Source organism: Euprymna scolopes, chromosome 19, assembly GCF_053919585.1.
Source record: "Euprymna scolopes isolate OS-2025 chromosome 19, ASM5391958v1, whole genome shotgun sequence".
NCBI lineage: Eukaryota > Metazoa > Mollusca > Cephalopoda > Sepiida > Sepiolidae > Euprymna > Euprymna scolopes.
Window position 1 is genome coordinate 95985820 of NC_136500.1, and position 12593 is coordinate 95998412.

Genomic DNA, 12593 nt, shown 5'->3' on the forward strand with positions numbered 1-12593 from the left:
ACATAATTTTTCTACCAATCTAATACAACTAATTTTATTTTTTTTGTAATGCAAACTTTTTATTTACCTAAAATAGTGTTTAGAAATGTACTTTTTTTAATACATTTTGTAGAAAATTATCTTGCTTTTTCTCACCCCAGTGTCCAAACTTACATTACTTAGCAAACAAAATAATTCTGATCTCAGTAAGTTAACATTATACATTCTTTGAGTTTAGTTTAAAATATTTAACCTCTGTAAGTGATTATCATTCCCAGTCACAAGTGCTTCAAATTGTGACTCGCACTGTTGAAATTATGTCCTATCAAAGCTGAGAGGTATTAATTTCACTTATATGAGCTGAAATTATTTTACAATTCAATAAAGATATAATAACAAGCTAATACTTGGTTTGATATTTCTCAATGATGAAACATTAGCTGCCAATAAAGAATGAAAAAAAATAAAAACATTTGTTTTCATTTCTCCTAAAAACTTCCAGATAGTTTTAAAATTTTTAAAAGAGTGAGTTGTACAGTTTTGTTAATTAATTTTTAAAAATTTATTTGCTGTGTTTAAAAGCAAATGCCTATCTATTAAGATGAGCATATATGATAAACCACATTATACAAATATATATTTTTTTTCTTTTTCTTCCAAAATCAAGGGACCCTTTTCTGAGGCTAACACTTAATCTCTATATGACATACATAGATATCCGAGTATTCGACTAAAGTTCTTCTTTACCTATCAAACATTGAAGAGGTGAAAAACATTAATTTTCTGACCTAATTGACCAATAAACTGTTATAGCATATCTTTCTTGTGATTTCTGGGTTTAACTGGATGGATTCCAAGACAAGAATTCATCTAGTCTGGCAGAGTATCTAACTTAGAGTTGTTACTAGAGCCAACATCACTTTGAAAAGATACACCATTGTTTGTATTAGCCAGTATTATAGAGGGCTTCTTATTTGGGCTTAAAATACTTTAATTTAGAAATTTTAGTCAGGGTTTACTTGTAGGCTAAAGTATTCTCATGCTAGGTTGTCTTGACAAACACTTGTACAGAGAGACAGAAGACACTCTAGGATGTGTTCTAGTAAGTAATGCAAACTCTCCTTAAATTAATTGAATTAGATGTAAATTGTTTCTTTTCTTTGGGGGGGGGGGTCACACAATCATTGACTCTAGTTTAAAATCATGAGTCTCTGAATGTCGTACTTAAAGGAGAGCTAAACTAGAGTCTTGGACTTCCTGTCTATGACTGTTATGTGTGATGTCTGATTGTAGAATTATGGACACTTTGAATGTATTTTATCTCTATTACTGATTCTTGCCTGTTAATAGCTGTATTTATTAATATTTTTTTGCTCATGTAAAAAGGTGACGGAATTTGTGTAAGATTGTTATTCTTTGGTTAATTCCAGTATTGTATGCTTTGATGTTGTTTGCAATTGTTTTTTTTTGTTGTTTTTTTTTAAATATTGGCTGCTTGTTTTGTTGTGGCTATTCCTTGTAAACATGTCTTCCTACCATCAGGATATAGAAAAACAGCATGGCGCCATGTTATCCAAAGACGAGCTTATAGAAAAGTTGCAGAGACATATTCGAGAGAAGGAGCAAAACAACCAGGTACCATGCCATGTTCAACCTTTTACTGTTGCATTACTACTGCTGCCATGGGTCTTGGTATTGCTTTACTCTTTGACTAAAAACAAAAGCAAACCGATTGGGTTTACATTGTAGATTCAATTGATCTATGCTGGCTCTGTTTTCCAATATTACTAATCCTAACAATGAATCAATTTAATCACTTGCTAACCCCCCCTTTTTTTTTTAATCCTTTTCATTTTCATTTAGTCATTTCATATCATTTTCATTTACTCTTCATATATTCATCTTTTCATGTGCATTCAAGTATTTCTATTTTTGGCAAATGTATTTATATATTTGTAAATTATTATTAAAAAAATAACCGCATACTGAAATACTTTAAAACTTTTTTATCAGCTCTTCTGTCAATGAAACCCTTATGTTGAGAAGTGCAAGTCAAATTTGGAAATAAATGGGAACATTGTTTTTTGAAGAATTTATTTACTTTTTAAAATTGCATGTATTCATTTTCAAATTCTTACATTGTGAAACTATGGTAATGCAAACTTTTCAACTGAAAAAAAAAACTTTTTAAATAACATTTCACTTATTCATATAAAATTGGCTTCTACCACTCAACATAGCTGAACCAAAACACTGGTTATATAAGCTAATAAAAATGTTTTATGTTTTTAATATTTTGATTTTCTTGAATGGTTAATTTTTTCTTTTTCATATATACTATAAACTTGAATGTTAAATTGCTTTAATCACCAGACATGTATTTCAGTAAGTTTAGTTTTATACAACCAAAGATAAGAATCAGCAATCATCACTTTACACATAATATGAATTCAAAAGAAGGGAATTTCTTATTCAGCAAACTAATTGCATTTACTGATGTTCAGTTAATTTGTTATCCATCAATTATGTTAAGTGGTATGTGTGAGTACGTAATATAGAAATGTTATATAAGTATCTGTCATGACTAACTGGATGTCCTTGGGAAAGGTCATTACTCCAAGTTACATTTTACCAATTAAAAGCTGCAAAGAACATCAAATTAAAAGTTTAATTTTTTGTTATAAAATATGTATATAATTTAGTTTTTCCTTCAACCATCATCATTAAAACCAAAGTTGTACACATAATAAGCCTGGTAGCCATGCATCTGATGTCCATGATCGGGGTTGAACATATTGGAAGCTAAATTACTACTGAATAATATTTTTAACCAGAAATTTGTTAATAATTAGTTCATTAGTGACTATAACTATTAAGAAGAACCTTAAAATTATAACAATTATTGACTTATTTCTATAAAAGCAAATGTATACAAACAAGGATGAATATAATATCCTTTCCCATAAATAATTGAATGCAGAAAAAAAAATCAGGATTCATCACAAAACAGGAAGGTTTTTTTGTGTGATTGCAAAAAATGAGTTATACTTTATATATATATATATATATATATATATATATATAAATTAAAAACATAATTATATAATACAATGAAAAAGCAAATTCAATATTTTACAAAATTTGAAAATATTTTATAAAAAGCATAAATTTTAGAAAATTTTTGCTAATATTTTATAGATTCACAAAATATGAAGAAACTACTTATTTCGTTATGATGGAATAATTATGCCCATCTCAGTAAAAGACCCTAGTTGTATGATAATTAGGCCTATTAGCTGCTTTAAACTAAAGCATGTCAAAACTAATAACATAGTACTTTTTTCAATGCTAGCTTTTATAAAAGACCTGCATTGAATCAACTCCAATCAGATAAAATGTATATTGAGTTATTTTTTTATTTTTTAGAATTGTCAGTTACTATTCATAGTAGATGAGTTGTTATTTTCACTATTTGCTAATATAGGATGTAACCTCTGATATTAGTATTAAAAGAATAAATGACTTCACAATAAAAAAAAAATAACAATACTTGTTTGAATTCTAAATTAAAAAATGATGTGCATATTTTTTCACAATAGAAATGTAACAATAAATGTTTTCTATTATTTATATTGAATCTTTTCCTTTCCCATTGAGAAAATCTAGATATTAAAGTTTGATAAGATAAATAAACTGTAATTTTATGTAACTGTTTTCTGCTAAACTTTATTCAGATCATCTTTTGATCCTGGATCATTAAAAAAATTTTTAATTATTCATATTTTATATAGATATTAAACCAAATGTAAAAAGTTGAAATGCTTGCAGGCAGCCATAGAAAACAAAATATAATAAATTGATTTCAGATTGTTTCTTCACTCGTTGATGTAGGTATTTAATTTATGTGTCCTGATTTTATTGTGCAAAACTGGCTCAAAGAAACAGGTATTAAAGAGAATGGTGTTAGGTAGGTAAATAACAGATTTAATGCTAAATGAGTTAACATTTAGAATTGTTGAATCTAACACAGGTGAACGCTTCTATGGTTCAACATTTTATAATCATCACATTTATTCTGTATTTGAATGAAGTTTTTTTTTCTTCTTTACAGTTAATTTTGTTTATTTTGAATTTAATGTTAGAATCAGTAATAGTCTACTCATAAAAAAAATTGTTAAATATGATTCAGTCTGTATCTGGATAATCGCAGACTATGAAATGATGTTTTTATTTCACTTAATCTTCCTCCTTAAACGTGTTCACTTCCTTCTTTATAGTGAATCCCAATTCATTTTTTTCTTCACTTTTTCTTATCAATTGATGATTTCTTTCTCTCTCCATATAATTTCTACTGCCTATTAGCTTTTGCTTGACGACAGTTACTGATGACACAAGGGTGTTTCTTCACATGTGATCATTTTTGTATATGAACAACTGCTCTCCAGCATGTTGCATAATTTTGCTATTTACCTCCCTTCCAAAACATACGCACTTGGATTAAATTGGTTAGTTCAGTGTGGGAGATCCAAGGCCTTTCAATGGTTAGGATCATTTAAAGATTTTCTTGATTTTAAAAGCCCCCCCCCTCTCCCCTCCATTTTAGGCGGTGACAGAACTGAGCATGTTGCATAAACTTATTGCATATTCAATTTACTTTCTTATTCCTGTTTTACAGATGCATGAGTATTTTACTTCAAATAATTTTGTACAAATTTAAATAACATATTTTATGTAGTCATTGCAGAGATATACAGTTGGAAATAGTTATTTTATTTTTTTGTTTTTAATTTTACCATTTGTATTAAAAACTTTGAAACTGTTAAAATTTGAAATCTTCTTGATGGGTCCATTTGCAAATCTTTCGTTACCTGATCTGCAAATAAAGTTTGGTATAAATATAGGAAAAATGTCTCCTAATTTCAAATTGAAATATGTTTTCTCTATAATTCTATTTGTCAGCTTCTTATGTACTTAGTTTGAAAAATTAAAATGCTTTCTTTCACTTTCATATTGTCATGATTTTACTAAAATGTGTATCTCTTCTTAGAACTTGGTGGACTCCATTGAAAAGAAAGAGCAGGAACTAAGTTCATTCAGAGATATGCTTAATAAAACGAGGGATGCTTTAAAACAAAGTGAAGATGCTGTACAGGTGAGTCTTTTATTTGATCACAAGTTGCAAGTTTTTCTTTTATAGTTCTAAAAAAGACAGATTTCAATAATTTCAATTGTCAGATTTCTTATATAGTTCAAACAAGACTGAAAAATCAGTAGATATGAAACTTTTTGCACTAGTAAAAATGTATGCATACTGTATATTATTTTTTAATTTTTAAAGAAAATAATATTTCTCATGGCTCTCTAAATTCAACTACTTTCTTTGAGGGTGAAGGGAGACAATGAAAATTTTTGGGGGAAAATAATATTGATAAAAAATGTCAAAAAACAGAAAATATCAAAACTTTTATCATTAAGTGTTTTTATTTGTTTTAATAAAAATATAGAACTATCGTTTAACAAATATTTGAAAAATATTTTGGATTTTGATGTTTTTCATCATCCATCAGTTTTTTTTGTTTTTTTTTTAACTTGTGTTAACTCATTTTCACAGATTTTAACCAATAAATTTTCTCAGACTTCATAACTCTGAGGTCAAGAAACATTTTATTAATATTAAATATATTAATATTTTTAAATTAATATTTTTAAAGAGATTGCAATAACTGAATTTAAGTTAATCTCACACATATCTTCTATTTTATCTTGATAAATAAACGCGTTACTATTAATGATATATTTATGAAATGGAACATGAAAGATATATTGAATAATTAGTTTGTAGATGTCATTAATGAAAAACCAATTTTACTTAAATTCTTTTTGATTATCAGACTAGATGATAATTGATATGAATATTGAGATGTTTTTAATATATTTTGTAACATTTTTTTTTTATTTATTTACAGCAACTCCAGGATCAGTTGCAACGAGAAAAGAAGCAGGCAAAAGAGAAACTGGCTCATCAAACCGATCAATATCAGGTAAATAATGCTGTGACATTTTCTCTACAGAATTGTCTTTCTCATAATGATGTAAATTATCCATCAATAACAATAGAATCGACATTTTCTGCTTTCTCATGTCTCTTATGTGGTTTTCATATCTTTCACCAAAATAGCTTGATTCTTGTTTTGTAAATAGAAATTTGATGTATGTGAACATAGTAAGAACATTGGAAAAAAAAACGAGTTAAAAATATTGTGTTTGTAAGGATTGGCATGATGTTTGTAAGTCATTGAGTGTTTATATATGGCATTATGAGCGTATGCTGTATTTTCATGGACATCGGCAATATTACATACCTAATGTGCTTCAATAAGTCATATCTTTTTTATTTGTCAATTTTCAAAAGAATTATATTGGAGAGGAATATGTTATTGGCTCTACTATGGAGAATATCTCGAGGTATCACCAAGTGTGTTAGAAATTGGCATTATAATGTCATCTCTTGCTGACTGTCTGAATGCAATCAAATTAGGGTACCCTTGCAGAATTTGACTCAGATCCTCAAGATTTTCCATCAATTATGACCGACAGTCATTGGATTAAGTTAAGCAAAGTAACAGATTCAGATAAATTTCAAAACAAACCGGAAAAAAAAAAAATAGAAATATATTAGATAAAAAAAATATAAACCGGTTGTAAGTTTACTGTAATATATATATATATATATATATATATATATATATATATATATATATAATTTCTTTTTTATTTATTTATTTATTTTTTTCAAAGAAAGTTGCATTTTGTATTGTTTATTTACTTTTATTTTATTTTATTTTATTTATTTTTTTTTTTTTGGTGTTTTTTTTACATTAGGTTCACCTCCACAATTTTCTTTAAAATGGTGACTTTTATAAGTTTTTGACTATGTTGAATAAGAAAATCTCATTTAAATTTTGCAGGGATAAGTAGTTTGAGATATAAATCCAACGTAAAAGCTATTGTAATTCCTGACAGCCATTTTTTTTCACAACCGAGGAATTAGTAATACGCATACATGTAAAACAAACAATTGACTTTTTCACTGCCTTGAATAATTTTGTTAAGAATAGCTTTTGGAATAAATCCCTCAGCCTCCCCATGTTAAGAATGGCTTTAAGGATAAACACTCCCAACCTCCTCATGTTAAGAACGGCTTTTAGAATAGACACTCCCAACCTTGTCTTTTAAATGTGAACAGTCAGTTGGACTTATTGTAAAAATTTACCCAATTTTTTTATCAACAAGTTTTTTTTGTTTTTTTTTCAAAACCATAAATTGTCAAGTGAAAGTACATTTTTTTCCTTTTTTTCAAAAAAACTTAAATTTTTGTTTATAAAGGAAATTGGCAGTAAACGTTTTTTTTTTTTTTTGTCAACAGAAGTTGCTTTTTTTTTTTTTTATAAGAAAAGATGATTTTTACGAAAACCGTAAATTGTTAGGTGAAAGTACAGAAAAGTTTTTTCAAGAAAATTAGCAAGTTATTTTTGTCAACAAATGTAAAAAAAATAAATAAATAAACAGGAAAAAATACTGCCTCATCACCAAAAAAATAATAAAAAACGTCTATTTTTTATAAAAAAACAAAACAAAAAAAATGTCACTTTAGCATTTTAACATTTGAACAACACTCGGCTTAATCTGATGATTGCCAGTCGAGCCCGAATCATAATTGATAGAAAATCCTGAGGATCCAGATCAAATTCTGCAAGAGTACCCAAATTAGAAATGACTGATTAATATTTAAATTACAATTTTTTTAATTTTTTTACGTTTATGCAATTGACAGAATATGGATACTGTTGCAGTATATGAAATTGATATTCAAATTTTATCAAATCTATTCTATTCAATTTTACACTACCATAAAAAAGTATGAACTTCAAATACTCCCCCCTCATTGTGTGTAAATAGTTATGCATTCAACTAATTGTATACAGTTGTTTCAGCATTAAATAACCATAAAAGGGGTTGATATGCTGTAAAACTGATAGTTTTGATATGTGTGAAAGAAAACGTTTTTTTGTCTTTTACAGTTCCGAATTCAGGATTTGCAACAGCAATTGCATGGCAAAGACTTGTTACTTCAACAACTGACAGATAATCTGAAAGAGAAAGATGAACAGTTGCATGAGTATCTACAAATGATGCGTCATAACAAGCAAGAGGTAATTTTGAAAGAATGAGTAGTTCTTTATTTCCTCCCTCCACTACAATACTCATTTTTTTTTTTTTTTTTTTAATTAAATCACTATTTATCAAGGTCAAAAGCCACCAAAGGATATGGGTTAATGAAATGAGTGGATTCTCAGTTGATTAATGGCAGATAGAATGAGAACTGATTGGAAACGATTAATGAAATGGACAACATTTGAACATGTATGAGAATGTTTGTCAAGTATTTGTGGACAACTCTATTGTGGTCTGCCATACTAATGGCTTCCTCAGAGGGGAAGTATTTTGAAAGAAATTGTTTGTGGAAATTCTGTTTGATGCTCGACACATGGAGGAAGAAAGTTTTTTTTTTGTATTTACATTGTTGCTAATAACTTTGGATGAACAATAACATACCTAAATAAAGCCAAAGAAAAAAATAACTAGTAAAATAACAGGAAAATTAGCATAACCATTTTCTTTTTTTTTTTTGATCACTTTTAATTATTTCTTTTTATATTTGAATATGGATGAGCATAATTATTTTCTTTTTAATTTCTGTAGCACAAAGATGAACTTATTGGAAATCTTGAAGAAAAGTTAAAAGCTAAAGAAGAAACCCTGAAAGTGAGTTTATTTTCAAGGATTTTGTCTCACTTCTGAAATTGTCTTTTTATTTTTTAATTTTTTTTTTTTTAGCTGAACTATAAATTAAGTTCTGTTATGTTATTGCATCACATTCATTAAAACTATGGCCTAAAAAACCACTAGGATTGCTTTTTAAGAAATGGAGTTTCCCTCAATTGTAAAAATAGCACAAATGAAGAAAATAGATTTGGATTTCATTTATAACAAAAGTTATTGTTTTTTTTTTTGTTTTTAATCGGCAGAATTTTAATCATCCTTAAAAATATAATCTTTTAATACTAAATAATACTAGTTACATACTTTTATGCACACCTAATAGAATTTTAGAAACACTTTAATATCAGAAGACAGTTGTATACTATATCTGATCTGTTCTTTCTTATGTATTGGAGATATGGACTATTGGTTCCAATGGCCGATATGTAAAACAAACTGACAGTTATAGTTACAAGAACAAATTTGTCACTTTTTTTTTTTTTTTTTCTTATAAACAAAAATAATTGACTAATTCAAAATATGATTTTTTTTCTTTTGCCCCAAATTAAAAATGGAACCATAACCACAACTCCCAGCCAGAATAAATCCCTGGTAAGAACTTTTCACAGCGATCACCATTTCAATGTCTACACATGTGAAGAACGCATAGGAACTAAATTATGATGCCGTGATGCGGCCATCGCACACATAAAACAAAAGAAACTATGTGATGCTTATTTGCGTAGAAATAGAGTAAACCGGCTGGAACATTCAAGAAGGCCTGTATATAATGATTTGCCCGTCAAAATCAAACCAGTTTTTCTCTTTGATTTCTCAAAAGTAGCACATATTTAGGATAACTCTGTCTGTGGGAGACGTTACAAACCCTGTCCTGATATTAGGTGTGAGAGGCATGAACTTTAATATCCTCAAGGAAAGTTACCACATATAACGAGAACTTAAATCTCCTTTTGAATATTCTTATTTGAAACTCCTGTTATGATAGGAATACACACACACACACACACCTATGTATTCGCTTATTTGATTTACGCCTGTTCTCAAAAATAGCCCACGAGCAGTACTCTGATCATGAGAAAATCGGTAATTTCAAACCTTGTGCTATTCTCGCAAAATCCTCACTTCATTAATCCTTCCTTACGAACATTCGACACAAAACACTTATGCTGGAACAATTTCAACCAATAGTCCTAACATGTAAATAAATGTTGTTTATTTCATGTTCTTTGTCGAGTGTCGTTATTTTCCAGATTTCATTTTTATTTTGTTATGTAAGGATGTGGATTGGTGAAATCTTTTTATTAATCGGTGATCCATTAAATTTACCTCTTAATGATTCCATGGATACACTCCTTCTTTCAACTTCAATAAAATTGCGACACACGCAACCATGGTCGTATAAATCCTGATTATAAATTGGATATCCTACCAATCTCACATCTTATAGTTGGGATGAGGATTCTCATTCCAGCTCTTATAATTAGGTCATGAAATTTACCAGAAATTGAATGAAATAAAACATGTTAAGAACACTCTCGTTTCAATCTTCAAATGCATGTGTGCAATTAAATTTCTCATTTTATTAATCACAGTTCAGATAAAGTTTCATTTCTAGAACAGCTTATGTTGTGAAATTTTCTTTATAATCAGGGGGAACTATTCTAGAGTTTGATAATCCTATATGTGTAAGAGCGCTGTGCTTAATAAACTGAAGTCAGCAACATCAGTTATCAGTTTCAATCGAAAACAAATGCCAATAATTTGAAAAGCAAAGCTGTCATATTTTTTTTTTTTTAGATCTTAATACAATTGGGAAGGTATGAATCCGCAATTTATGGATATCATAGTCACATTTGTTCAACTAATGATACAATTTCTGACAGTTGGTATTGATTCAAATGGTCCAAAAAGGATTGGTATGTCATAAAATAAATAAAAAAAACCATATTAAGCAAATGATCATAAAATTTTTAACTTTAAAAGTTAAGTTTATTATTAAAGAAAAAGTAAATACTTTAATTGCTTCATTGTGAAGTATAAAAAAATTTTTTTTTTTTTTTTTATATTTTGAGACCTGACCAGAAAGAAAGGCTGATAATATTCTTTGATATAATTTGAAAATCAAAGCTATCATATTCTTTAGATTTGAATATAATTGGACAAAGAAAAATATAAATATTTTATTTGATCATAGTGAAGTATATAAAAAATGTTCTTTTTCATATTTTGAAATCTGGCAAGAAAGAAAAGCTGATAATATCCTTATTTTCCATTTGGGATTGGTGAATATATAACATTTGATGTGTTTATTACCTTTCCGAAGAATTTTTTTTTCCAATGCATTCATCATTCTATTACCTGACAACTTTTAACTTGTCTAATTCGATTTGATAAAAGCACCTCTTCACCTATTCCAATAAAATCACATGACTGGCTTAAAACTTTGCGTCTCTTTAAAAATGCCTTATCTTATTTATTGCAGAACACATTATGTGATCAAATCCGTCTCCAAGAAGATTTTAATGTTGAATGCCAGCAGCTTCGTTTGGCTTTGCGAGAGCGCGATAATAACATGGAGAAAGCCAATGAAATGATTTTATCTGCTCAAGAAACTATTAATGTAAGATTTTCTTTCCTTTTTTTTTTTTTTTTAATTTTTTTTTAAAGGGGTGCTATTTTAGCAAAATTGATTAGTTGATGTAATCCTTGACATCTTTAAAAAGTTAAAGAAACATCAGGTAATTTTGTTTTGTTTCTTATTAGATGATTGAGAAGCAGAGTAAAATGAAAGAGATGAATGTCAACAAGCTGTCTATTGCTTTGAAGGCTGCTCAAAATCTGCACAAGGTAAATTACATCCTTTTCTATACAACCTATTTATTGATAACTTACAATGTTGCTTGTAATAGGTACTAGTGATGGAAAAGTTCCTATATTTTTCCCCTGATTCCAATACAATTACCAATAGCAAAAGCACCCAAAAGAACAGTCACAGCATAAAAGTAATATAGACCTCCTATAAAAAGAGATCATTAAATGACATCTATATAAGTTAATTACTTATCACAAACTTTTTTCCTAAAAAGAACAATGTAAATATATAAAAGTTTTTTTAAAAAAATTTTTTAAAATTGGCATAAATAAATCGTTAGCCGAGTTAAAAAAAAAACTCATAACAATTTATTTATGCCAGTTTATTTATTTATTTTTTTTTTTAATATAATTTTGTGCTGGAGCAAAATCTAAAAAACAGACGTTTTTTTTTTTGTTTTTTTTTGTATCTCACTAATAACATAAATTTCCTTTCATATGATATGAATTTATGCATTTATAACAATGTTAAAAGGATCTCTCCAATGAATCTGCCATATAAGAATTAACTAAAATAATTCGACGCCTTCCCCCAAATATGAGCCAACCGATATATTTTGGGGTAGTATAATAATAGTAATTTTTATAATAATAATAATAGTATATTTTTTTCCACACTTTTTAGCCACCTCTTATCAAGTTAATCAATGTGTGAAGGATTGGACAAGCTCATATTGAATTTTTTTTTATTACTGATAAAAGTAAAATAAATTTACATATTTTTGTCCTATTATGATGTATAAACTTAATTTTACTGGTAGTTTACAAGCAATAGATATTTATCGTTTTATCATTAGTCCTAATAATGGAAAATTGAGTTTAATATATTTTTCTTTTAAGAATCATTTTTTGAAATCAGAAATTAGGCTCAAAATTTTCTGATATCCCCAAAAATTTCA

At 27.8% G+C, this 12593-nt stretch overlaps 1 protein-coding gene across 5 annotated transcripts in view; it reads left to right on the plus strand.

The window, feature by feature from the left end:
* LOC145239850 (uncharacterized) overlaps positions 1-12593 on the plus strand; it is a 242332-nt gene that overhangs the window by 124358 nt on the left and 105381 nt on the right. For 3 of the 5 annotated variants that reach the window (XM_080103403.1, XM_080103402.1, XM_080103404.1), the window contains 7 exons: positions 1522-1614; positions 5027-5131; positions 5946-6020; positions 8061-8192; positions 8743-8805; positions 11306-11443; positions 11587-11670. In XM_080103403.1, coding sequence (XP_079959529.1) covers positions 1522-1614; positions 5027-5131; positions 5946-6020; positions 8061-8192; positions 8743-8805; positions 11306-11443; positions 11587-11670 — 690 coding nt within the window. The remainder of the gene's footprint in view (positions 1-1521; positions 1615-5026; positions 5132-5945; positions 6021-8060; positions 8193-8742; positions 8806-11305; positions 11444-11586; positions 11671-12593) is intronic. The other 2 variants (XM_080103405.1, XM_080103406.1) reach the window with 1 other exon arrangement.